This window comes from Oryctolagus cuniculus, chromosome 17 (genome assembly GCF_051225735.1).
Source record: "Oryctolagus cuniculus isolate XC-2025 breed Fujian yellow rabbit chromosome 17, ASM5122573v1, whole genome shotgun sequence".
Classification (NCBI taxonomy): domain Eukaryota; kingdom Metazoa; phylum Chordata; class Mammalia; order Lagomorpha; family Leporidae; genus Oryctolagus; species Oryctolagus cuniculus.
In genome coordinates, this window is record NC_142883.1 from 48,366,056 (window position 1) to 48,392,928 (window position 26,873).

General features: G+C 59.9%; 1 protein-coding gene across 8 annotated transcripts in view; it reads left to right on the forward strand.

Annotated features, from left to right (window-relative positions):
- Nucleotides 1-26,873, forward strand: part of RAP1GAP2 (RAP1 GTPase activating protein 2) — a 217,900-nt gene that overhangs the window by 184,911 nt on the left and 6,116 nt on the right. For 7 of the 8 annotated variants that reach the window (XM_051824520.3, XM_051824524.3, XM_051824523.3 and 4 more), the window contains 10 exons: nt 2,508-2,637; nt 4,535-4,690; nt 8,648-8,719; nt 9,095-9,181; nt 9,653-9,787; nt 18,330-18,467; nt 19,802-19,920; nt 22,691-22,804; nt 23,384-23,501; nt 23,851-23,977. In XM_051824520.3, coding sequence (XP_051680480.1) covers nt 2,508-2,637; nt 4,535-4,690; nt 8,648-8,719; nt 9,095-9,181; nt 9,653-9,787; nt 18,330-18,467; nt 19,802-19,920; nt 22,691-22,804; nt 23,384-23,501; nt 23,851-23,977 — 1,196 coding nt within the window. The remainder of the gene's footprint in view (nt 1-2,507; nt 2,638-4,534; nt 4,691-8,647; nt 8,720-9,094; nt 9,182-9,652; nt 9,788-18,329; nt 18,468-19,801; nt 19,921-22,690; nt 22,805-23,383; nt 23,502-23,850; nt 23,978-26,873) is intronic. The other variant, XR_016223931.1, reaches the window with a different exon arrangement.

Genomic DNA, 26,873 nt, shown 5'->3' on the forward strand with positions numbered 1-26,873 from the left:
CTCCTATGGGATGCTGGCATTGTGAATGATGGCTTTACCTGCTGCTCCACAATGCCAGCCCCTACCTGCCTGTGTCTCCATTGATGAGGTTCTAGGAAGGGCAGGGGGCACACAGCTCAGTCCTTGGGAGAGCATGTGGGAGTTCAAACACACACCCAGAAGATGTGGATTTGTTCTCCGACATGTGCTCAGCCCTCACTGACCTGCAGGTGAGCCGGTGGTCCGAGGATAACCCGCCTGAGCCAGTGGTCCGAGGATAACCCGCCGTGGCAGAACATCTGGAAGGCACTGAGGTTCAGCCTTAGGATATGTGATGGCAGTGCCTCCCCCCACGTGCGCCTTCCTAGTTACACTGGGCTCAGACGGAGCGAAAGGAATCCACCCTCCGCGCCACTTACCTGCCAGGCATTCAAGAAACAGAGCAAGCCCTGTGAATTTTGGGGGAGAATGACCCATTTTAGATACTGTGCAGAGAATGGATCATTAAGAGTTTATGCAGATAGAATAAGCTGCACGTGATGATCTCAGATGCTGTGAGTGCAGAGAGAATGAGAGAATGAGAGAATATTGGGGCTGGAAAACTCCAGCGCTTGCTTTCTGCAGAGGGTACATTTGGCCAGCCAGGTGACTCAGGCCCTGGGATACCCCCCACTCACCCCCCCCGCCCTAGCAGCCAAAGCAACAGGAACCCCAACCAGCAGGCGTGAAAGCCCAGCATGCGGCACACAGAAGGAGTTCAGGAACTGCTTTCGTCCCCTGCTTCCCCCTCTCCACTGTTTCTCCTTTTCCCTCTTCCCCCATCTTCACCAGCTGCAAGATCATAGCTGCTGCCCCTGGGCTGAAACCCCAGCCCCGCCACTTTTTGGCTCTGTGGCTTTACCTCTGTGGCCTCAGTTTCCCCATCAGTGCAAAGGGAGAGGAACGTGGTCCCGACCCCGCGAGGTTGTTGAGGACGTGGGAACAGGCCGTGCATGGGAAGCACCTCAGTGAGCACCATGCACGCACCGGTGCAGATCGTGCCATCCCATCCCTTCGTGTCACAGAGAAAGGACACCGAGGGTGAAAGAGGTTGAGTCCTATGACCGAGGTCACGTGCTGACTTAGTGGCAGAAGCAGGAGTGGAACCCGGGGCACCTTGACTCCCAGCCCAGCATCCTGCTGGGTTGAACAGACTTTCTGGCTTGTGTTACACAGCTGGGGCACTGACATCCAAGTGCCTGTGGCTTTTCCTTTTCCTTTTTTTTTTTGTTTAAAGATTTGTTTATTTATTTGGAAGAGTTACACAGAGAGAGGAAGAGACAGAGAGAGAGAGGCCTTCCATCCACTGGCTCACTCCCCAAATGGCTTCAACGGCCAAGGCTGGGCCAGGCCAAAGCCGGGAGCTGGGAGCTTCTTCCAGGTCTCCCACCTGGGGGCAGGGACCCAAGTACCTGGGCCATCCTCTCCTGTTTTCCCAGGCACATTAGCAGGGAGCCAGATTGGAAGTGGAGCAGCTGGGACTTGAACTGGCTTCCATATGGGATGCTGGTGTTGCAGGCAGAGGCTTAACCCACTGCGCCACAGCGCCAGCCCCTATTGCTTTGTCTTAGAGGAAGCTGCACCTGCATTCTCTTGCCCCTGATGAAGCCATGTTTCTGTAAAGGCAGAAGAGACAGCTCCTGGAAGCCCTCCCAGTTCCTTCTTTGTTTTCTTTCCCACTTGTGGAGACATGGCTGGAGAAGGGGCCTCTGGGAATACCTCCAAGCTGTCCAGTGCCGCGCTGGGGCTGGCTGGGCAGACGTCTAGCATCTGCCACTCTCCTGGCTGACTCTGGATGCTCCTGGCTGGTGGTCTTGGCTCTGGGATGAGGGCTTGGCCTTGGTGTTGCAGGGACTAAAGGCCTGTGCCCATCCTTGTGGGGTGGGACCAGCACTTGTCTGGGATTGTGGATAGTCAGCCTCCCTCCCCACTTGACTGTCGGTGTGGAGGGGACACAGCCAGGGCTTGAAGTGGAGGTTCTCCCTTTGTCTTACTGTTTTTAAAATTATTTATCTTGAAAGGCAGAGACAGAGACCTCTCACCTGTCAGCTCACTCGCCACATGGCCGCAGCAGCCAGGGCTGGGCCAGACTGAAACCAGCAATGGGGGTTCCATCCAACCCTCCCACTTGGGTTGCAGGGACCTATCCCCTTGAGTCATCATCTGCTGCCTCCCAAGGGTGTGCATTAGCAGGAAGCTGGAGTCGGGAGCAGGAGTTGGAACCTGAACTCAGGCCGTAGGAAATCATAGGAGGCAGGCAACGGGAGAGGTGTCTGAATCGCTGCTCCCAACGCCCTCCCCTTTGTCTGTTCAATGATGGCTTCCTGGTTGGAACCTGGGGCCAGTCTGCCAAGAGCACGATCCTACTCGCTTCTCCCACGTGGCGACCCCTCCCTCTCGCCTCTGCTGTGTGCAGCCTCGGCACGGCGCAGCGAGTTGTCTGCCGCTCACTGTCTTCTCCCCCTGCCCCTGCCCTGTTTCGCTGACAGTTTCCGCGGAGGCCTGGATGTGACGCACGGGCAGACTGGGGTGGAATCCGTGTACACAACGTTCCGGGACAGGGAGATCATGTTTCATGTCTCCACAAAGCTGCCATTCACCGAGGGAGACACCCAGCAGGTACCAGCCTGGGAGGGCTCCCGGTGAAGGCTGGTCCCCCACCCCAGCCCAGCCTGCCCCGGGGACTGCGGCCCCCTCCCCGCTTTGGTAATAGAACAATCCCCTGTTCTGTCACGTGCCTCCCCTGGCCAGCTGCACCCCAGCAGCCCCATGCAGGAGGCCAGGCCATAGGGAAGCCACAGCCCAGGGGGGTCTGTGTCTTTCTTAAGGTCTTCCGGCTGATGAGGGCGGAGCAGAGCCAGAGGGCCCTGATCATGTAGGGTGGTGTCCACAGAGGGCTGCTTAGGGGTGTGTGACCCTGGGCAAGCTGGTTACCCCCGTGTCCTCATTGTTCTCGTCTGTGAAATGGGGATGGCAGCCCCTCCCCGAGGGGCTGTTTGGGGGTTCCATGAGTGTCTGAGTGTGGCTCATGCACAGCCTCCCTTCCTAATGGCCCTGGCTGTGCAGGCGGCTGGCCTTTTTTGGCCTACCTCCAGCCGGAGCCTCATGAAACGCTGTGACTGCAGGAGAGCCCCTCTCACCGCAGCTCGCCCGCTACACCTGCTACGGGCAGGAGTCTGGCCTCTGCTGGACTGGGGCAGCCTGGGTGGGACCCAGGCATCTGGTGTTTTCCTGCTGCCTCTCAGACTTGCAGCCCTGATGGCCACACAGCCCTGGGAAGGGCCTCTGGAGCAGTGGCCACTCCCTGCAGCACGGTTCGCCCCCTCCCATGTTTGGCCCCTTTCCAGTCTCGGGGGCCGGGGGGACCAGAAGGGCGGTGGGCCTTTGTGCGGGCTCTGACCTCTGTGTTTGCACCTGGGGAGGGAGCACTGATGTAGACTTGGAAGCATAGCGCCTGGCTTCTTAGGGAAACAGGAAACTGGCAAGGGAGGTGATGCTTGATTTGTCCCCCATACACTGCGTGTTCCAGAGGCAAGTGAGAGGACTCTCCCAGTGTCCACAGTGCCCTCCTGTCCCTGTCCCCTCCCAGTCCCTCGCCTGCTGCCCTGCCGGGGGCTGAGGCTGGCTCCAGGGCCCTTTCAGCTTCCCGTGTGTTAGCTGGGGAGTGTACCTTGGCACAGAGCGTGGCTCTTGGCAGGGACTGAGTCAATATTAGTTTTCTCTTCCTAAGAAATGGGAGGACGTGTGTGGAGTAAGTGAGGTGATTTATGGAAAAGTGCCCAGCGCGACGCGCGGTGCAGAGCAGGTGCTCGGCAGATGAGAAACTCGCTGTGAAGGACCTGCATGCAGTAGGTGCTTCATAAAGGCACAGGTGCATAGCAGGCACCCAGCCAGGACTTGTGGACAGGAAGGGTTTAACCTTGGTAATCAGGCATGTGAACAGCCCAGCACGGTTCCTGACACACAGGGAGTGCCTGGTGGGGCCGAGGTCACGTGGGCGCAGTGTGGGGCGGGGCGTGGGCGTCCTCCTCTGCCCCACTTCTGACAAGCCAGGTGAACAGTGCAAGGCTCTTTTCCCATTCCTGCTCATCTACATTCCCACCTCCTCCTCCTCCAGGAAGCCTTCTCAGGTTGCTATCTGATTGCACTCCCCTCCCTCTCTCCCCAGAGCAGTCAGTATCGTGTTAGCTGGCTGGCGGCTCTGGCAGTGTTCTCGGGGGGCTGCACCCGTGCCTGTGTTTCTCCTGGACCGGTTACCTGCCCTGCCAGGGCAACACCAGCCTCCCCTCTGCAGCAGTCTCCCGAGGTCAGGGTTCTGCGTGCTGTGGCGCTCGGGAAGATGAGGGCATCGCTCCGTTCTGTTTCTCTTTGGTGGCTTCTAGCGATGGAAGGAAGCAGGTGCCCGGAGGGCGTGGTCTCAGACTCACAGGGCTTCGGTGTAGAGAGAAGAGAAGCCGGCGTTGCCCGCACAGGTCGTTCCCGCCTGGCTTACGCTGCCTGAATGCTTTCTGTTTAGCTGCAGAGAAAGAGACACATCGGCAATGACATCGTGGCCATCATCTTCCAAGAGGAAAACACTCCGTTTGTCCCGGACATGATCGCCTCCAACTTCTTACACGCCTACATTGTCGTGCAGGCGGAGGCCCCGGGCACAGAGACCCCGTCCTACAAGGTAAGGAGGCAGCCTCCCTGGGTGGAGCACACGGGGACTCACCGTGTCGCAGGTACTTGCTCGTCCGCCCCGCTTCCCCAGCCTGGTGCCCTAGCCGTGGTGTGAGTGGGTTTCCAGGGGCGCTCATGCTCTGGGGTGCGGAGTGGGACTCTGGGTGCTGCTCCAGGCAACCTCCCAGCCATTCAGCCCACGGGGCGGGGAGCCCTGAGCACCCATGTTTGGGATCTGGTAGTGCTGTTGGCCAGAGTGAGGCTGAGCTGGAGCAGAGAGAGGGGACCGCAGGCTCAGGAGGGCACAGGAGGATGGGTGGCAGTCCAGGAAGGGCGGAAAGAGCAAGGCAGATGCTTCTGGGGAGCAGGGTGGGAGGAGGCCCCGGGGGAGCCCCTCTGATCGGCTGTCTGGACACTGATGGGTCTGAATTCCGAGACTTGCCGGGAGGCAGGGGTGCGAGCACCAGGGTGGAGGCAGCCCTGTCCAGCCCCTCCCAGTGGCCGTGGTGTGTGACGCTGTGATGTCATGGTTAGACCAGGGCAAACCGAGGGTAGTAACACAAAATTCACATCATCTTTTAAAGCCGAGTGTGAGACTTAGAGGACCACACAGCCCCTACCCCCTGAAGGGAGCTGATTTTTTTGTATGGCCATTTTCCCGTTCCTGTTCCTCCGACGCTGGCAGCTTTAGCTGTAGCGGTGTGGGAGTGCTCCAAAGGCTATGGGGTCACCTGCTTGGATAGAAGTGAGCATTTCCCTCAAACAGGTGCTTGGTGTGTGGGTGGAAGGGAGCTGGCTCGGTGCCAGACGAGTGGGCCACTAGGCTGGGGCAGGGCACGGGGCAGCCTGCAGGGCTGTTCTGACCCCAGGGGAGGGATGGAGAGCCGCCGAGTGCAGCTTCGCTGCTGGGCAGCTCGGGTAGCCAGCTGGTTGTTTTAGCAGCCACTGAGGGGGTCCCCCTGGGCTGGGAGGGCGCCTGGGCCCTGCCCGGGTCGTCCGCACGCTTATTGTCTGCGGGCAGAACACGGCCTCTTGAGGACGTTGGGTGTTGGCTTTCCACTCCTTCTAGGGACTGGATTGCAGAGAACTGGATTCGCCACTCTCCTAGGGCTTTTTATCAGAGTGAGCCAGCCATATAGAGAAAGACCAGGGTCCCCCAGGGCACCCCCCACCCTGCTCTGGCTTTGTTGCCACAGGTGTCTGTCTGGTCTCCAACTGCAGTCTGTGGTCCAGGGCCAAGCACCGTCCTGTGAGAGGTGGCGAGGAGCTGAGTTCCCAGGATGTGGGATCTTGGCCTTGTGTTCCACCTGCCAGGCAGGCACCCAGGTGGGAGGACAAGGCCTGTGACTGGGGCCAGGGAAGGAGAGCCTCCAAGGCACTGCCCAGAGCGCTGTCCATCCGTGCCCCTGGCAGCACCCCAGGTAAAGTGCAGACTGTGAGGGGAGCTGGTTAGATCTCCAGAGAGCCTTCACCGACCCCTGAAGGCTTAGGGGCTAGGGCAGAGGAGGGTGGGACTTCAGGGGCTGAGCGATGCATCAGGAGGCGTCCCCTGGGGAGGAGGGAAGGGTGGGGGAAGGTGCAGACAGTGGCTTGGCAGTCTCAGGTTCTGGTCCTGGCCCTGCCTGTGACTGCTGTGTGAATTAGGGCCAGGTCCTTCTTCCTCTGGGCCTTTGTTTCTGTCTTTGTGAATGAGGAAGCTTGAGTAGATGCCCTGTGTGTGAACCCTTCCAGTCGGGGCGTGCTGTGGGAGGGGAAGAGCAACTTAGGGTGTGTGTGAACATGTGCACGCGTATCTGCACACGTGTGAATGTGCATGCACACATGCATGTGAGTGTGCACGTGTGTGTGTGTGTGTGTGTGTAGTGGATTATGAAGTGGTTTGGGAGAACTATCTGCTTCAGATGCCCTTTCTCATGTGGTGAGCAGGGAAAGTGCTTGCTGGTGCCAGGCGCTGCACGGGGCCCGGAAGCCAGTCTTCTGGAATCCTAACAAGGCCCCGGGGAGGCGGGTGAGCAAATTGAGGCTGTGAGCAGCAGTCACACAGAGCCGAGGCCTCGGAGCCAGGGGAGCTGGGCTCCTGCCCCGATGCCCGTGCCTTCACTGCCAAGTCGTGGCAGCAGGTGGGAGGACCCGCCTCGCAGCAGGTGTGCGTAAGTGGCACTTGGGCTGCTTTTTCAGAGAGGGATTTCATCCCCACCCCGCTGTGCTAGAAGGGAATTCCAGCTGGGCCATCACCAGGACCCTCTTCCCCCTGGCCAGGGGCACCCCCCTCCCCACCCCGGAAGTGCTGTGTAGATGTCTGCACTCTCTTCCCTCTGGTGCTCGTGTGGCCTGGACAACTCTCCATGGGCCCCTCAGCTCCCCAGGCCACACTCGCACGAGGGGACGTTGTCCTCCGAGGCCTGCTCCCTCCCGGATCCTGGTTCCCACGCCCTGGCTCCTTCTGCTCCACAGCCTTGACGATGCCCTTCGCTGAGGTCCCCCTGCTGCTGCTCCCTAAGGCCTCGCCCAGTGGTGGTGTGTGCAGGTAGCCTCTGCTTTCAGAAGCAACCTGAACGTCCCCAAGAGGAGAGGACCCCCAAGCCCTGCCGCCATGTTGGAATGGGCCCAGGGGAAGGCAGTGATGCCTGGGACAGCGAGGGGTGTCCCCGTGTTTCTGTCCCGGCTGCCAGGTGGGGCTGCCTGGCTGGGGGACACAGGTGCTTGATGGGCAGCTGGGAAACCCCTTCAGCCATCAGCAGAGACCCACCTGGGCGGGAGGGGACCTAGCCAGGCCTGGCCCTGTCCTTTGTCCCATGAGCTGCTGTTGGCAGCCTCCCCACAGCTTCTCACGGCCCTGCCCCCAGTGCTGACTTCAAGGGGGGAGCGTTTGACTTGGACCACCAGTGCCTGCTCAGTGGGTGGTGGTGGGGAACTGGGCTCGGCAGCTAGAGCCTCGCCCGAGAGGACGCAGCCCGACTCGCACCGTTTCCTGGCTCGGCCCTGCAACTGGGCCACGCAGAAGCACTGGTTGGGGAGCGGAAGCCCGCACGGACCCAGTCTCTCCCCTGCCTTTCCCTGCGGACCCTGGCAGGGCTTTTCCTTGGCGTGGCTCCCGGCTGCCTGCTCGCCTGGGGCTGGCAGACTGCATCTGCCCTCCTTCCCAGACTGGGGGGCTGACGGTGAGCCCAGGCCCGGCGCACAGCAGCAGCGGCCGGAGGAAGGGAGAGGGCAGCGTCTCCTGAGGGCCTGCAGCGTTGCAGGCTGAGAACAGGTGAAACAGCGCACCTGCCTCCGGGGAGGAGCCAGAGAGGCTGTGAGTGCCTGGACGCTCTCACACCACCGCCATTCTACTCCCTTCACGCTGCCTGGGGGTGTGCACCCTACCCAGGGCCTCCATGTCCCCCTCTCCCTCAGGTCCCAACCTGGGCCCTGGAGCCTCACCCAGACCCAGACCGGCTGACTGCTAGGGGCCGGCCTCCCAGACGGCACCCCCTGGCTGCACGACAGCTCCTCAGAGCCCCCTTGCCCCCAAGTCCCCAGGCTGTGGGGAGCCAGCCATTTGTTTTGTAACTATTTGCAATGATTCTGATGTCTGGCTGGATGTGGGAAGATGCCTGAGCTGGGGTGGGACGGTCTGGACCCTGGTCCTCCCTGTGCTGGTCGCCTGTGTGGCTGTGAGCGTTGTTTCCTCGCCAGGTACCCAGGGCTAGTAGTTTTGGTGCCTTCTCCAGGGCCTGCCATTTGCACTGCACCGGGTGACCAGTGACCTGTCCCAGCCCTGCCGGGTGCCATCGAGCCCCAGGCAGCCTGGCTGCTTGTCCTGCTCCACTTGCCTGGAGGACTTGCAGGGCTCCACTGGCAGGGACAGAGCCCGGGCCTGCACTGGCTGCTCATGGAGGGGGAGGGGAGGAGGGTGAAGGCATCAGGGGCAACCGTCCCTCTCTCTCCCAGCCTGCGCCCACGCGTGACTCCGTGTCCCGTTCAGGTCTCTGTCACCGCCCGGGAAGACGTGCCCGCCTTCGGCCCACCCCTGCCCAGCCCCCCTGTTTTCCAGAAGGTGAGTTTCTGCTCTGCACATCCAGGACCCCAGTTGCTTGCCGCTGAGTGGCGGCAGTTGGAGCAAGGTGGAAAGGGAGGCCCTTTCGCAGGTTTGGGTGGTCTTCTGCCAGCTCCCCTCGTGCTGCCCATCTGGCCCAGCCCAGGGCCCCACGTGGAGCTGTGTCTCACTGCCAGAGGAAGGGTTGAGACACCTCGCTCGGGCCCCAGCCTAGGGAGCAGTGGCCCCTGTGAGGGGAGCGCCTCTGTGGGGGAGGGTCGTGTCTCAGGACGGGGCAGCAGTAGGGGGCTCAGTGCAGTGTCTGAAGGGGCTCTGCTGGGGTCCACCCCAGAGCCCTGAGAGTGGGTGAGTTGTGGTCCCTCTTGTCTGTTCCAGGGCCCGGAGTTCCGGGAGTTTCTGCTGACCAAGCTCACAAACGCAGAGAACGCTTGCTGCAAGTCGGACAAGTTTGCCAAGCTGGAGGTGAGCGCCCACTCGGCTAGGAGTTTCTCCCTGTCCTCCTGGGCGGGACTGTTCCAGGTGGGGCCCTGGGACAGCTGGGAGAGTGATCTACTGAAACAGCTCACTCTGGGTTGGGTACTTGGCGCCCCCTGGTGGCTTCGGCTTTCCCTGGCCCTGGATGAATACCTGGCTGGAGAGAACACAGCAGACTTGGAGCAGAGACCTGGGCTGGGAGTCAGCCCAGGAGCTGCAGGAGGGTGGGGACGAGACCTTAGGGAGAAGGGACAGAGCCGAGAGCAGGGGGTTGGGCATGCAGCATGCGGGCTGCCTGCAGTATTTAGGAACACGAAGCCCGTCCCACCTAGGGGTCCACCCCATGGCCAGGGTGTGGGTGGGTAGAATAGCAGCCCCAGTCAGGCATCCGGAGCCCATGAGGACTGGGGGTGTCCTTGCCGTTGGTGGCAGCTCCTCCACTCCACCCCTTCCTTGCAGGACCGGACGAGGGCCGCCCTGCTGGACAACCTCCACGATGAGCTCCATGTCCACACGCAGGCCATGCTGGGGCTGGGCCCCGAGGAGGACAAGTTTGAGAATGGGGGTCATGGCGGATTCCTGGAGTCTTTTAAGGTACAGGTGCAGACGTGACTGGGAGCTGCTGTGGCAGGGGAGGGCAGGGCAAGAACAGGAAGTGGCCCAAGGTCATTGGGATCCCAGCCCAGAGCCCAAGTACCAGCCAGCAGCGACAGGAGTGTTACCCAGCAGCGGTGTCCCAGGTGTTTGCTAAGGGCAGGGGCATCAGGAATGTGAGGGGCTGGCGCAGCCAGAAGTGTCTACAGCATCTGCCACAACCCTCCTTGGCCTGGACCGCCCCTTCTTGGCTGGGGAGACTGATAGGCAGGGCTGGGTCAAGAGCGAGCAGTGGAGAGGAGCCGGTTCAATGCTGGAATGTGACTGCTTTCATCTGCGCAGGCAGGCAGGCAGGAGCCGGATGCAAGGCTAGGGGTCTTCAGCAGCTGGTGTGGTGACTGCCCAGCTGGTGCGGCACTGGATGACCTGGCTGGGCCAGTGGGATGCAGCTATGGGCAGGACCCTTTGGGCTTTGCAAAGGGAAGAGCTCTCTAACTAGTATGAGCTACTGAAGGGAGCAGTGAGCTCCCTGTGGCTGGAAACATTCACCAGGAGCCCGGGCAGCTGCTGAACTGGCCTGGAGCAGATATGCTGGCTGGTGCTTGTTGGTCCACCTGGCATGTGTGCCCAGCACTGGGTTTAAATGGGGCTGTGATCCTGGGCAGCTGGTCTTTTAGTTTTTATTTATTTATTTGAAAGACAGAGTAAGAGAGAGAGACAAAGAGGTCTTCCATCTGCTGGTTCACTCCTCAAATGGCAGCAATGGCCAGGGTTGGGTTAGACTGAAGCCAGGAGCTTCATCTGGGTCTCCCACTATGGGTGCAGGGGCCCAAGCACTTGGCCATCTTCTACTGCTTCCCCAGGAGCATTAATAGGGAGCTGGATTGGAAGTGGAGCAGCCAGGACTTGAACTGGTTCCCATATGGGATGCTGGTCCCTGGTGGCGGCTTTACCTGCTATACCACCGCGCTGGCCCTGTGCAGCTGGTCTTGTGATGACCCCTCACACACCTGGGGTCAGGCTGGGAGGGGCTGCAGGACTTCTCAGGGCATTTCACTCCGGAGTAGGGGGGCGTGGGAGGGGAGTATCGTCCAAATCCAGGTGTGTGTGGAGTTGCCCCAGCGAGGGTGTGATGCGTAAAGCTCCTGCTGGGGCTGGTGGGTAGGGCTGGGCTGAGACCTGCCTCTATCCAGATCCCTGTGAGCCTGAGCTGGTGCGGGCTCTAACGTCTCTGTGACAACACAGGGATGAAAAATAGAATTGTGAGGAGTCCTTGAAGTCATGCCTGGAAAACTGCGGATTGCTTGGGATCCAGTAAAATCTCAGAAGTGTCCCCTGTTGTAAAAACTGGAAGTTAACACATGAGGTTCTGTTAGCCCCCAGCATCCTACAGGAAGTAGGTATTGTGTCAGAGTCACTTGGGTGTGATAATTCATACCCAGTGTTAATAATTACCAGTGATTACCATAATTACCATAATACCGATCTTAACTTGTAAAGCGGCTCAGACTCAATATTATTTGTCCCAAGTCGCCCGGGAAGCAGAGTTTGGTCCAGGTCTACCAGATTCCATGTGCACTTGGCGCCCGTGGATCTTCCTTCCCAGTTTCCCACTCAGGGAAGACCCTGCCCATGCAAGCCTGGGCCAGGGCCTGTGGTCAGTCCCTCAATGCCCACCGAGCCTGTGCGAGCAGGGCTCGGCTGTGCTGGCTGTAGCCACAGCCAGCTGCTGGGATTCCTCATGGGGGTGGGAGGAGGTGCCCAGCTGCTTGTCCAGGCTCGTGGGGGATTCCTGGGGCATCAGCTTTGTCTAGATGGCCAGTGACAGCCACAGTGAGCAGGAGGCAGGGGGATGCAAAACGGGGGTGGGCTGAGGGAGCCGGGTCAGGGAGCCCAGCTGGGAGAGGGGTGTCAGTGAGCTGTGGTACCTAGGAGCAAGGGCCGGGTGTGGGCAGGTGGGTCAGCAGGGCCCCGGAGAGGCCTCTGTGGGCTCGGGGCAGCTCTGGAGGCTGCACCCCTGACACAGCTCGGGCAGTGCCCCCATCCTGCTATGAGGCAGTTTGTGGGGCGGTCAGAGCTGCGCGTGCTGTCAGCTCACCGAGGTCACGGGGTGTCGTGCAGACGCTTGCCGAGGCGTTCGTTTCTTTGGGCCTTGTGGGTTCCTGTCTGCATTTTGGAGGTGTAATCGTCACTTTCTCAGGTTTCACATATTTTTATAACCTGGAAAAGCTTGTCGCTGTGGACACCGCCCACGGCGCCTGATGGACAGGATGTGCCGGCAGCTACACACAGCCTGCAGCTCTCCAGGACTGTGGCTCCAGGGGCTTGGCCTCCGGCACGAGCAGCAGTTCATCTGTGTTTGATGCTGGGAGGGCTGGTGTGTTCCTAAAAGGGTTTCCAAGAGACGAGATGCGTCAAGACTTTATCACGGCTTGGATTTGAGCCTGTAATCCTGAGAATTCTCCACCCTAAATCCTTGCAAATGTGGCTGTTCCCATCTCCCAGGGCTGAGCTGGGGGCAGGCCAGGCCCAGTGACCTGAGGGATTCTTTTGTAAAAACAAATTTTATTTATTTGAGAGGGAGGGGGAGAGAGAGAGAGAGAGAAAGAAAGAGAAGAGAAAGCAAGCAAGCAAGCCATCTCTTCCATCCACTGGTTTACTCCCCAAATGCCTGTAACAGCCAGGGATCCAGGCTAAAGCAGGGAGCTGGAAACTCAATCCAGGGCTCCCCCCTAGGTGGCAGGGGCCCAAGTCCTTGAGCCCTCACCGCTGCCTCCCATGGTTGGCACTGGTAGGAAGCTGGAAGCAGATACAGAGCTGGGACTGAAACCCAGGGACATTGGTCTTTTTTTTTTTTTTTTTTTTTTTTTTGACAGGCAGAGTGGACAGTGAGAGAGAGAGAGAGAGAGAAAGGTCTTCCCCTGCCATTGGTTCACCCTCCAATGGCCGCCGTGGCCAGCACACCGCGCTGATCCAAAGGCAGGAGCCAGGCACTTCTCCTGGTCTCCCATGGGGTGCAGGGCCCAAGCACTTGGGCCATCCTCCACTGCACTCCCTGGCCACGGCAGAGAGCTGGCCTGGAAGAGGGGCAACCGGGACAGAATCTGGAGCCCCGACTGGGGCTAGAACCCGGTGTGCCGGCGCCGCAAGGCGGAGGATTAGCCTATTGAGCCACGGCGCCGGTCAACATTGGTGTCTTAACCACTAGGCCAGATGCCCACCTGCTGAAGGATTCCGATGCTCTCGCTATCTCTTTGGCTGGGCCCGTGGGTCTGGAGCCATCTGTTGTGGTTTTGTTTGTTCCTGGGACAGTGCCTGGGACAGTGGTGTGGTGTCAGAATTACTGGTGTCCCCCAGACTGCACACAGCATCCCTCTTAGAGGAAGTGGGGCCACAATGATGGAGGAAGGAGAGTTGTGTGGGTTCTCTCCTTCTTGTCAGAGTCACCTCACAGGTGGAGGTGGAGGGTGTGCAGGGCGGGGAGTGATCCCAGCCGCCCACCCCCCATCTCACGGGCCTGCTCCTCCCCCAACACCCCCACCTGGAGGGCGAACACCTCTTGCCAAGGTGGACCCTCCAGGCTGTGGGCTGTGCCAGCTGGCACCTCCCAGCACCAGGGTACTTCACACCTGCTTCAGTTCCTTCCGCTCCCCCGAGATGGCGCCGTTGGCCTGTGGGTGTCTGGAGCTGCTTCCTTGACGCCTGCTTGGGGTGCTCCTCAGGGACAGCCATTCTACACGCCCTTTCACAAAGACTAATTGATTGATTTGACAGGCGGACTGACAGAGAGAGAGGAATTGAGGTGGGGGCAGATCTTCCATCCTCTGGTTCACTCCCCAAATGACCGCAGTGGGGCTGGGCCAGGCCAAAGCCAGGAGCCAGGAGCTCTTCTGGGTCTCCCACGTGGCTGCAGGGCCCAAGCACTTGGGCCATCTTCTGCTGCTTTCCTAGGTGCATTGGCAGGGAGCTGGATCGGAAGTGGAACAGCCAGGACTGGCATAACCTGGGCCTCGGTTCTACAAACACTCAAAGTCTGCGTTTTCACTTGGATGAGAATGTGTGTGTGTGTGTGTGTGTGTGTGTGTGTTTCTAGTGATAGAGACACTAAGCTTTTGCAGCAACAGCTCCCTGCAGAATTAAGACGTTCCTGTGGCGTCAGTGGGCAGCACAGGCAGGGGTGTAGGCAGCGCTATGAATGTGGTCTGTGGCACCACTGAGACAGGGCCACATTCTTGGGGGTCTCGTGAGGGCGGTCTCCTGTATGGAGGGGCTCTGCCTCCCGCACCCGTGAGAGTCATGATTCCCAGACCGCTGCTCTCAGACGCCAGCTGCTGGTGAGAGTAACAATACTGGAGGTACCCACATGATTGGACATCAAGCACGCATGTGCCACGTTTTGTGGCGCATTGTCCTAACCCGGCTCACCGCTGACTTCATCACACAAAAGCGAGAAGCAGAGAGGAAGACGCCACCCAGCCCTGGCAGAACTGGGGCCCCAGCAACAAGGAGCTGTCAGTTCATGGCTCCCAGCCTCCCTGGGCCTGCAGTGGGTGATGTGTTGCTCTGACCTGCCCCCTGGTGACAGGAGAGGCTGCAGCTGTCCCCGGCCAGGGCAGGGCAAGCTGTGTGTGTGTGGGGGGAGGGGGGGCTGGCAGGGACCCTGTGAGAATCCCCCAGCCCCCTCCTGGGACAGGAAGCTGTGATGTGGGCACAGCGTCCAGCAAGCAAGAGCTCAGGCCTCACTCAGCCGTGCGGCCGCATACACAGGTCAGAGTCATGTCCTGTCCGAGGGTGACATCAGCATCGGTCCTGTATGTGCCTGTGGGAGGGCCACAGACCCCCAGTGAGGATGCATGTTGGCAGGCAGGACGTGAGCGCCTCCAAAGGCGCAGCCTCCGTGGCTGGCTCTGTCCAGATGGACGAGGGCCCTCAAGTTGGGTTTGTTGAGTTGAAACAGCGCAAAGCCCGTGCAGAGGGAGGTGAGGAGTGCAGCTGGCGGGGAGAGACTTCTCCTTCTGCAACAAAGGAAGCGACACCGTGTCTGTTTACTCCCCTAAGGGAGCTCGTTCGCGGGTCAGCAGTGGGGAGTGTGCCCAGGGCTGGGAAACCACAGTGACCTGGGTGATAGCTGGGACCAGAGCTGATCCACCTGGGAGGGGGGCAGACCGGGGCCAGCAAGGACAATCCTGTGATGTCAGGGTGTCTGAGTGGGCAGCAAGGGACAGCCGTGTGGTGTCAGAGAAGAGACTGGTCCAGGACTCCGAGGTCGTGGAAAGATCAGATTTCAGCTCAGCACACAGAGGAATTTCCCCCAGGTCTGGCTGTCCACTGCTGGCACAGGCTTCCCTGGAAGACCCCAGCAGAGGGGATGGGCTTCGCCGGAGATGTGCCTGGGGCTGCGTGGGAGGGGTCCAGCCAGTCCTTGGAGACCTCTGGCTGCCTTTGGCCTCCTGACCCCTGCTTTCACTTCCCCTTCCACTGCCCCTCGTCCTCATCTTTCCCCTCCCCTTATCCTCTGCCTGGTTAAGGCCAGCGCATCTTTCCAGTTCTATGTCCGACTGAAATGTGAAATGCTTTAGACCATGTCACTGCCAGTTTTGTCCACATCAAACATTTTTTCAAGGCTTAGAGGTAACTGTCACTTCTTTGTCCTTCTGTCCTTAAGAGCAGAGGAGAGCTGGCCTTTAGTTGGCAGGTCATGCCATCCTGGTGACAGCTCCTCCCTCGGGGGCCACCACTGCAGTGAGGTCCACGCATGGAGCAAAGGGGAGAACCAGGAGTCACCCCTTCCTGTCCATCCCAGAGTTCCCATCGGCCCCTCGTCTCCCAGACTTATCTCGCTGATCCTGATAGCAGTAGCCCTGGTGGTCAGGAAGACAGAGTCAGCCTCCGACAATTATTATTGTTATCGATTTATTTCTTTTTTGGTGTGGCCCTGGGACCTTCTGGAACCAGTTGAATTCTCTTTTCAATCTGAACCCGTTTGGGGGGCTACAGAGACCCTTTCCTCTGAAGGTCAGGGTCCTGGGGAGGACATCTGCACGTGCTGTGTTGCTTTTCCTGCCTGCTCTCTCTCAAAGGACGCACGGCTGTCGCAGCTGGAAAACCGTTGCTAGGTGACGCTGTTCTGGGGTCTGCAGGGGAGAGTGCGGATGTCCCCTTAGGGGCCTGGTGCTGTGGGGTGCCAGGCTGGTAGGACTCAGGGAATAGGTCAGGCTGACAAAAGGCCTTCCTGAGTCGGCTTCTCTCCTTAGGGGAGAGGGGCAGGCAGGAGGGGGCCGTTCCCCAGCTCGGAGCATCCCCAGAGATCCTGGGAGGCCTGCTGCTTGGGTGGGGGGAGCAGCTTCGTGCTGCTTCCCTGGGCCCTTGCCTGGGCGCATCCTCCCACGGGGGCAGCTGTGGGCTGTGTTGGTCTCTGTGATGTGAGCCAAGTCCAGTGGAGACGGAGCAGGGTGCACGGCTTCGGCCGTCTGCCCGTGTTTTTGAGAACGCCTCACCTTGACTGGCTCACGCTGTGGTCCGAACGCGAAGGCCTAGCTGAGCTGCAGCCCCTGTGGGCGGCAGTGTCCGGCGTCTTCTAGGCTGCTGGCCCCAGACTGTCTGCTTTGTCGCTCAGCCTGGCTGCCTGCTGTGGCTTCAGGTGCAGCCCGTTCCTGCTGGCCTGCCAGCAAAGGGGTGTGTTTGGTTACTGCCTTGGACTGATCGCGACTTCCTCCTGCCTCCTGCCGCAGTGGAAGAGGAGACACTGGACCAGCCTGTGGCCCGGCGAGTGAGGCACGCATGTGTGTGTGTGCGCGTAAAGATGGTACTTGTGGCCGGCGCTGCGGCTCACTAGGCTAATCCTCCACCTTGCGGCGCCGGCACACCGGGTTCTAGTCCCGGTCGGGGCGCCAGATTCTGTCCCGGTTGCCCCTCTTCCAGGCCAGCTCTCTGCTGTGGCCAGGAAGTGCAGTGGAGGATGGCCCAAGTGCTTGGGCCCTGCACCCCATGGGAGACCAGGAGAAGCACCTGGCTCCTGATATCGGATCAGGAGCGCGGTGTGCGTGGTGTGCCGGCCGCAGCGGCCATTGGAGGGTGAACCAACGGCAAAGGAAGACCTTTCTCTCTGTCTCTCTCTCTCACTGTCCACTCTGCCTGTCAAAAAAAAAAAAAAAAAAAAAAAAAAAAAAAAAAAAAAAAAGACGGTACTTGTCTGCAAGCCAAGCCCCTAATGATGTCTGTGTGTGGAGTCTTTGCCCTCAGGAACCCTGGACAACCAATGAGTGCAGAGGGAGCAGCCCTGGGCGCCTGGGTCTGGTAGCATCGCCCCAGTCTCAGGGCTACGCCTTGGGTACTCCTTGGAGGGAGGGGCTGCATCTTCTACTTTCTCTGGCGTCCGGAGTGCAGTGTCTCAGTGCCTGGCACAGAGCACACAGGTGCTCATTGAGCACCTTAAGAGAAGCCGTATTTACAGGGCAGTTGGGATGCACTGGGCTGTCTTCTAAGGGCTTTATGTTCTCACATCAGTCCTGGGGTGCAGGCGTGCCCCTGCCATCTCATGTAGCAGAGGAGCTAAGTCACTGGCCAGGGGGCCCAGCTGATGGGTGGTGGAGCAGAGAGCCTGCAGCTGATGTGCTTTGGACCACAGTGCTGCCTGGCTGTTACCGGGTGACTGGATGAATGAATGCAGTGGGGTGACGCAAGGATTTGGGGCCACCGGAGGGAACTCCTCTTCTTCTTGGAACTCTTGTGTCATCTCTGAAGGCCCCTGGCGCTGCAGAGAGCACGTTCCCCGGGGTCCTGTCAAACGCTGCCCTGTAGAGCAGCCTGACGGGGTGCTGCTCACCCCCCAGGACCCTCCCACTGTTGGCTCATCCTTGCACACAGGGCCCGGCCCCTCAGCGTCCTGGCTCTCTCCTGGGTGCTCACTGGCGCTTTGCTCTTCGCTGGTCTAAATGGCCACAAGGCTGTGTGTGGCCAGAGCAGCTCCTGCCCTCTGAGACCCTGCCCCGCCGGCCAGCCCCTCTTCCACCTGCTGGGCCTGACCACAGGCGGGTGACGGAAGCACGTCTTCTGCCCCTCGAACCTGGGTGAGGCTCACACATGGCTTGATGCCCGGATGGGGAGGAGCTTCCAGCTGGGTTCCCCGCAGGCACGTGCAGTCCACACACTCTGGGATGGTGGCAGAGGGGAGTCCATGCCCCTGGAGAAGGAAGTATAACTTTCTGGGCACCCGACTATTTAATCTCCACCACAATCCTGTGTGGAGTGTGCGGATGGGAAAGGTGTAGTGTAGAGAGGTAGGTACCTGGACCAGGGCTGCACGGGTTTGCTGGGCTCCAGACTTCACCTGCAGGATAAATGGGACCCTTGTTCGTGGAGCTGGGCACCAGCTGCTCGCTGCCCTGCAGGGTGCCCCGCCTCATCTCTAGCCGTGGACAGAGTACAGGAAACCCCACCGTATGGACCTCCCTGACCACGTGTGTGTGTGTGCGGGCACCTGCTGAGGACCGTGTGTGCAGACCCCACGCAGGGTGGGGTCATCCTGGTCATCTCTCTGCAGAGGGCCATCCGTGTGCGCAGCCACTCCATGGAGACCGTGGTGGGCAGCCAGAGGAAGCTGCATGGAGGAGGGATCCCTGGCAGCCTCAGCGGGGGCATCGCCCACAACAACATGGAGGTCACCAAGACCACCTTCTCGGTGAGTGTGGCAGGTGCTGGGGCCAGCTTGTGGGGCGCACAGGGAGCTGTGACTGGGGCTGGGCACTGGCGGGAAACTGGGGCTGCTTGCCCTGTGAGAATGGTCCTTTTGGAGCGCCCCCATCCTGGGGGTACCTGGGTCCAGATTTGGTGCCCTCTTGTTATCCTGTCCTTGGCGTGTCCGGGAGGGCAGGTCCCTGCCCCTGGCTGTGAGGGGGCCATCTGTGCTGTGTGTTTGTCGGCAGCAGCAGGGCCACCCCGGCTTGCTGGGGAGTGGTGCTGAGCTCTGTAACCCACAGACAGGATCTGCCCTGCTCCTCCGTGGGTTGCCCGAAGGAGGCACTGATGTGAGCTCCATTCACGTCCGGGCGAAAGGGCTGCAGGACCCCAGTTCAGCCCAAGGGCTGGGTTGTGTGTGGGGGTCTGCCTGACCCAGAGTCATGCCCTCCGTCACTGCTGCACGGACAGCTCCCGAGGAAGGGCTGAGCCGCCCCGGGGGCTGGGGAGGTGTGGGGACCACGGGGCTGGTCCTTTCACAGAGCAGTGTGGCTTTGGCCTTGTACAGACCAGGATTTTCCTTTTTTAAAAAAAACAGCAGAACAGACTCACACGGATGCTCACCACTCATATTATAAATGACCTTGCATACTTCATTTTGTTTATCAAATATTTCCGTAGCCATTACCTTGTTCCTCCCAGGAGGTCCCCTGGGAGGACACAGAACAGGACCTTTATGTCCATGCTGAGCAGGAAGGAAACTGAGGCCCACAGACTGTGGCCCAGGGTTGCACAGTACCTGGACGGGGCCTGGCTTAGAGGCCTGGCAGGCTCCAAAGATTGGCTGTGGACTCCTGTCTCCCCTTACTGAAACTTCCACCACCCCATGGCTCCCCACCCACCGTGAGACCAGGTGATTGTGAGGGGCAGAAACCTTCCGGCTGGTGCCCCCGCGTGGCGGTGCCTGGGGACCTGGCCTGTGTGTGGCTGCTCTTCTGTCCTGTTTCTGTGGCACCTGCCTGGGTCCAGGAGCTCTGGGTTCTGGTCTTCCACTTCCACATGGGTGACACCAGAAGTGGCTCCGGGCTCTCTCGCTTTGTGGTTCTCAGTCCGTGAGCCCCGAGTCAGCTCTTCCGTCGGTGGGGACTCACCTGGGCCTCACGAAGGGGCTGCAGCCGGCTGAGCCCCGGCCTCGGCCCCTCTGGTGTAACCCCGGCCTTCCTAGCTCCCCTGCTGTTCCTGGGTCCCCTCCAGACCCCAGGTAGGCCAGGGCAGGGAGGAAGGGAAGGAGACCGGGGACTGGGGCACCGACACTCACTCTGGTGATTTCCTCGGCAGCCTCCGGTGGTGGCGGCAACGGCGAAGAACCAGTCGCGGAGCCCCATCAAGCGGCGGTCCGGGCTCTTCCCCCGCCTGCACACGGGCTCCGAGGGCCCGGCGGATGGCCGGACGCGATGGTAACTGTCGGCGCCCCCAGCTCTGGCCCGGCTGTGGGCCCTCCCCACTACTGCAGCTGTCACCCACCCGGCCCTGGGAGAGCTTCGCTCCAGTCCCAGCCTCCACTCCAGGCACCTGCGTGTCCCCTGTCGCTCACTCAGCTCTTTGTCCACCAAGGACCGTTTGGCCAGGCTCTGCCTGGGGCTGATCAGGGTTGTCCCTGTGGTGTTTCGACCCAGGCTAGACACAGAGCCTGGACCTTTGTTTGCCTTGTTTCCCAGTGCTCACTCAAACATCCGCACTTATGGAAGCCTACCCCGAGCCTGCCAGCCAGAGCTCATTGAGTCTTCCTTTGGATTTCTAGAATGTTCTGTGCTGTCACATGACATCATACCTAACCTGAGCTCACTCATTGCTTTCTGACCCTTTAATCCCTGAGCCCGTTTGTTCTTTAATTCAGCAAGCAGGTGAATGAAGTGTGGGCACATTGCTGAGTACTTGGATAAGTGCCCGCAAATCCACACACCCACCTTATATGAAGCTCACAGTCCTGTGAGGGGAAGGTGGGCCTGTGGCCCTGGGTGGTGGTCTCGTGCCCTGGGCTGGGGCATGCAGGACAAGGGACAGGTCAGCAGAGGAGTATGAAACCCTGGAGCCCACGCCTGTGACTGTGGACATGTGCACTCAGTGGACATGTGCAAGACAGGGTCAGAGTCGCAGGTCCTGAGTGTGGGAGGGAGGCCCGGACTAGGGAAAGAGGCTGGCGACCAGCACCGCAGCTCACTAGGCTAATCCTCCGCCTGTGGCGCCGGCATCCTGGGTTCTAGTCCCGGTTGGGGCGCCGGATTCTGTCCCGGTTGCTCCTCTTCCAGTCCAGCTCTCTGCTGTGGCCCGGGAAGGCAGTGGAGGATGGCCCAAGTGCTTGGACCCTGCACCCGCATGGGAGACCAGGAGAAGCACCTGGCTCCTGGCTTCCGATCAGTGCGGTGCACCGGCTGCAGCGGCCATTTGGGGGTGAACCAACGGCAAAGGAAGACCTTTCTCTCTGTCTCTCTCTCTCACTGTCCACTCTGCCTGTCAAAAAAAAAAAAAAAAAAAAGATGCTGGCAATCATTGTGGAAAGGTGCTGGTTAAAGAGGGCTCGACAGATCTCGCCACCCAGAGAGAGCAGGTCTGGCCCTGGCAGCCAGGGGTGAGCGGAGCCTGCAGAGCTCGTGAAGAAGGAGGGGGTGGGGGAGGCTGCAGAGGTGGGGGCCTCTGTAGCCAACAGGGGACATTCCCGGGAGGCAGGGAGTCAGCGTCCTTGTCGGGTGTGCAGGGGATTCCAGCACAGGGCCCAGAGGCTGGAGCTGGGGATTAGGAGGTCGTCAGCAGCCCCATCAGCGGCACATCCAGGTGAATCAAATAAACAGAAAGACGGGCTGGAGAGGATCAGGACACACACACAGGAGCCGCCCTCTCTTGCTGCTGGGATGGCCCAAGGGTGCGGCTGCTTTGGGGAACAGCCTGGGAGCTCCTCAGAAGGCTAAACACGGAGTCCCTCTTACCCAGTTGTTCCACGCAAAGTGCAAACAAATGTCCATGTAAAAGCACTGGTGCGCACGTGTGCATGGCAGCCCTGCGTGCGGCAGCCCCAAGTGGAAGCAGCCCAGACGTCCATCGCTGACGAATGGGTAAACAGAACGGGGTCTAGCCACGCAGTATCATCCTGCAATAAAAAGGAATGAAGGACAGCAGCGTGCTAGGGTGTAGATGAACCTTGAAAACCGTGCCTGGGCGAGAATCCAGGCCATCAAGTGTGGTTCCATTTCTCTGAAATGCTCGGCCTGGGCAGATCCATAGAGACAGAATGTGGACTAGTGGTCACAGGCAGTAGGGGTTGGGGATGAAAGGGGTGTGGCAGCCAGTGGGCCCCGCCTTGCTTTCAGGAGCGCCAAGTGTGTTCTAAAACTAGATGGTGGGAAAGGCTGCCAGCTTTGTGACCCCGAGGGGTCATCCGAAAGGTCATGGGAAAGCGTGCCTTATGAAAAAAACTGTGCGTAGATTTCAAAAATTCTTTTGCACTGAAGTATGCTTTGATTCTATTTTTCCATGAACATTTTGAAGCACCTCATATCCTAAAAGCCACTGCATTGGCCACTTCCGGTCAGGGCATGGTGTGTGCATAGGTGGTGTCTCGGCGATACTGTTGTGAAATAAGTATGTGGAGGACCATTGTGCACGATCCTGGCTGTGAGGACCCCAGAGCTGGCACAGGGGAAGTGGCGGGTCCTGGCGCACGCTCTTTGTAAAACCACAGGAGGAGGAAATGCTTGGAGCCCTGGCCTGAGTGTACCCTGGGGGATCCAGGAGTTCCTTCTCCAGGAGTGGCTCTCAGGGCCGCCTCATCACATGGCTCCAGGGAGCTCTTGTAGCAACGCTGGGTCATGGGGTGGGTGGCCTTTCTGGCACTGCCCAGGGGTCCGTGTGTGTTGGCTGGTCTCCTGCTGTGGGGCAGGATCCTGCTCCCTTCCTCGGGTGGCTTCCTTGACCCGGGGTCTGGCCAGGAGGGGCAGCCAGCTTGGTGAGGGATAGGAGGCTTGGGCAGGAGACCATCAAGCCAGGACTCCCGAGTGGCCCCTTCTTTTGGGAGCAGAACCCCCTGCCGTCTGCCTGGGTGGGAGAGGAAGTCCCAGTGGCCTCGCTGTGGAAGGAGCCTGATACCACCGTGCTGCCAGGGGCCAGGTGTGCAGACTGGGGGGCTTGGGGTCTTGCTCCGTGGCCTCACTCCTCTCCGTGTTGTTTCCCCAGTGACAGCGCGTCCAGCACCCCCAAGACCCCGGATGGCGGCCACTCTTCTCAGGAGATCAAGTCTGAGACCTCATCCAACCCCAGCTCTCCGGAAATCTGCCCCAACAAAGAGAAGTAAGAGGGGGAGGGGTGAAAGGCCACCCAAAAACACACCACACAGCCGGGTTAGAGGGAAGGTTTATTGTCGGGTGGGGGGAACCCGACAGACTAGAGGGGGAGAGGGAGAGAGAGGGTGGGAAAGAGGCAGGCTCTGAGAGAGAGGTAGAGAGAGAGAGAGTGCACGTGTGTGGGAAGCAGCTCCTGTTATACTCTTGCAGGGGGTAGGGAAGTGGGAGCAGCGAATCCTGGTATGTGGAGGTGGAGCTGAGGCTTGTGCTTGGGCCATTTGGTCACCTGACTCCTAGCAAGCCAGGCTGGGCTTAGGACTGAAGCTTACTGTGCACGATGGCATCCGGGGCTTAAGGTGGCCCCACAGCCAGGACGGCACCCGTTTAACTAACGAGGGGCAGGCTGGCGTAGCCCTTTGGAGCCCAGAGCGTGCTGCAGTGAGTGGCTCTCAGCTCTGGAACCCTCTGGAACAGCAGGCAGGGGCATGGGGAGCTGCAGGTGGGCACGTTCAGCCCTCTGGCTCCAGGCTCTGGGGAGGGCCTGGGGTCTCTGCAAGTGACCCTTGCCCGGCTTCCCTTCCCGCAGGCCCTTTGTCAAGTTGAAGGAGAACGGCCGGGCCAGCATCTCCCGCTCCTCCTCCAGCACCAGCAGCTTCAGCAGCGCAGCGGGCGAGGGCGAGGCCATGGAGGAGTGTGACAGCGGGGTAGGCGCCCCCGGGCACCAAGGGAGCCTCCGATGGTGGATGGAGGCAAGAGGGGGAAGGCCAGCTGTCACCGCCCTCTGGGGGTCCCCCTCTGAGTGCCACAGCTGCAGGGAGTGCTGTCCCCACCATGTGCTCCCTGCTGGAGCGGAGAGGGCCCTGGCTCCATGGGGCTGGGCGTGGGCAGGGCGAGGCTGGAGCCGGCAGGAAGGATAAAGCAGGCCCAGAGGGGCGTGGGGGGCAGGAGCTGCTCTGGGCTCACAGGGGCCTGTCTCAGGCCTGCCCGGGCACGGCTGCCCTGTGGGGCTCGCTGCAGCCAGGCCGGCCTCGCTCACCCAGCCTCTCTCCCCAGAGCAGCCAGCCATCCACAGCCTCGCCTTTCAAGCAGGAGGTGTTTGTCTACAGCCCGTCCCCGAGCAGCGAGAGCCCCAGCCTGGGCGCCGCTGCCACCCCCATCATCATGAACCGGAGTCCCACAGGTCAGTGGCCTGGCTGGGGTTGCGCGATGTGGCCAGGAGGCTGAGGTGGGGCCCTGACCTCTGTTCTCGGGCAGTTGTCCCTGGGTGGGCTGGGCTGGCTCCAGTTCCAAGATGTTAAGTCTTTCAGCTCTGCCAGCCCCTTCCCGGTGTCCCTCGAACTTAAGAGCCCTGCGTTCTTGCCCTCTCCGTACGTGTGGGGACGCTGAGCTCGGAGTGTTGACTGATTCGCTGGAGAGCCCACAGTGGACGAGCTGGGACGTGTGGTGAGAAGGCTCAGTGCTGTCCGCTCTCTGCACCCCGTCAATGCACCCCACAGCCATGATCCTGGCAGCACGAGGGCAGGCAGGGGAACAGCCTGTGGAGAGGCTTGGAAGAAGTGTGGGCCAGAATGTTCTGGAGCTGCAAGTGGCCCAGTGCTGCTGGAGTCGTGGGGAGGCGCGATAGAGGAAAGAGAGGCTAGAGTGAGGACAGGCTGGTGACAGGCACGGGCCCCTAAGTCTTTGCAGGGTCGTCTTCTTCTTCTTCTTCTTTTTTTTTTTTTTAGATTTATTTATGTATTTGAAAGGAGAGTTACTGAGAGGCAGAGGCAGAGAGGTCTTCCATCTGCTGGTTCACTCCCCAAATGGCCGCAACAGTTGGGGCAGGGCCAATCCAAAGCCAGGAGCCAGGAGCTTCTTCCGGGTCTCCCACGCGGGTGCAGGGGCCCAAGGACTTAGGCCATCTTCTGCTGCTTTCCCAGGCCATAGCAGAGAGCTGGATCGAAAGTGGAGCAGCCAGGATTCGAACTGGCATGCATATGGGATGCCAGCACTGCAGGCGATGGCTTTACCCACTAAACCACAGCGCCGGCCCTGAGTTTCTATCTCCTGGTTCATTCCCCAAATGGCTGCAACAGTCAGGGCTGGATCAGGCCAAAGCCAGGGGCCTGGAACTCCATCCAGGTCTCCCATGTGGCTGTAGGGGCCCAGTGCTTGAGCCATCACCTTCTGCTTTCCCAAGAGCATTTGCAGGGAGCTGGACAGGAGGTGGAGCAGCTGGGACTTGGACAGGCACTCATATGGGATGCCGGGGTTGCAGGTGGAGGCTTAACCCACTGTGCCATAATGGCAGCCCCTCGAAGGGTTTTAAAGAGAGAAGTACCACCCGGGGCTGAGAACGAGCACTGTGGAGGCTGCAGCTGCTGACCTGGAGAGGATCAGTGAGCTGCAGGACTGGGGGGAAGGAGATTACAGCAGGCTCTGTGGTGGGGGCTCAGAGCACAGGAGCCTCTGTGCTCCCGGCAGACGGGCAGAGGAGGAGGCACCTGCTCTGGGGGTGGGGAGTGAAGGGCCAGCTCCAAGTGCCATCTGAGTGGCCCTGGGTGATCGGCACTGTGGGCGGGGGCTGTGGGCCCTCAGGAGTCAAGGCCCTGGTCTCTGCCTTCTAGAAGGATGGCAGAGTGGGGGACAAGCATGGGTCTGGAACCTGCACCTAAACGCTGGGTCGGCTGCTGCTGGCGCCGTGACAGTGGACGAAGGATGGAGCCTTGGAGCCTCCGTTTGTCCAAACAGAAAGTGGAGGGGAAGGAATAGCAGTGTCCGTTCCCAGGGCTGGCTGTGGGAAGAGCCAGTGATGGTGCTTCAGAGAGAGAGAGAGGAAGAACTGTCCACCTAAATGTGCTGGGTACCTGGGATAGAGCAAGGAGGATGATGGTGGTTCTAGCCATGACAGTACCCCCTCCCCCTGCCCGGGGGAGAGCACCTTCAGCGATGTCTGGAGCCACGTTCAGTTTTCGTGGCCGTGGGAGGGGTCTTAACAGTGTGTAGGACGGTCCTTTTCCAAGCCCAGAATTACCCATCCCCAGTACCAGGATGCCAAGCAGCTCTGGTCTGGACGACAGGAACACAGCGATTGCAGGCAGATTGCCTCTGGCTTCTCGCCACTGCAGGCTGTTGGCTGTTGGTTGTGGGAGGGGAGAGGGGATGTGGATGGATCAGATGCAGAGGATCCTGTGCATCAGCGCCTGCCAGCTCCAGGAGCAGGTCGTGGGTTCCTCTTGCCCACCCCCTGCCGTGGCCTGGCAGTGGCAGAGCTGGGTCCTGATTCTTCCTGTGGCACTGACAGTTCCCCTTCCCTAAGCCTCAGTTTCCCCATCTGTAAATGATAATGTAACGATGCAAAGTCCCTGCGTGTGTGGTTTTTTAAATAAGGTTTAGTTAAATAATGAAGGGATGGATGAGGCTATGTTGCCAAGCCTGGCTCCTATTTGGTGCGAAATAAATATAAAAATAAGTAAGATTTTGAGTAAAGGGAGGCTTAGCAAGAGTCAGCCACCTGCGGCCGGTCCCCAGGGCAGAAGGGGACCCGGCATGGCTTCTACCCAGTCCTCATCACACCACACCTTGGTGGCTCTGCCTGTGCCCCTCCCTCCACACAGCGCTTGACCCCATGCAAGCTGTGCTGGGTCTCGGCAGGATCCGGGTGGTCTTGACTGGGCTGGAGGAGTGGTCTGGGAACCTGTTCCAGGCTGCTGGGCTGAGTCTTGACGGTGCCATAGTCTGCGATGCCTGAACTTGGGCTTCCTGGGCCCACGAGGGGTTGGCAGAGGCACACAGAGGTGCTTGTGGTGCTGGGGGAGCCCCTTGACTTGAAGTGGCCTCCAGCTGGGCTGTCTGAGCTGCGGATTCCCTCCAGCAGAGAAAACCAGCAAATCGGGCAGCTTCTGTAGGTGGATGTTTGACGACTGATTGTCCCACCACACACAGACACATAGACACAGGGACACCCACACACAGACACACGGACACAAAGAGACACACATGGACGCATAGACACAGAAACACAGGGACACACAAATGGACTTACACACATAGACACACATACAGGCACACACATTTATTGTAAGTTTTACTGCTAT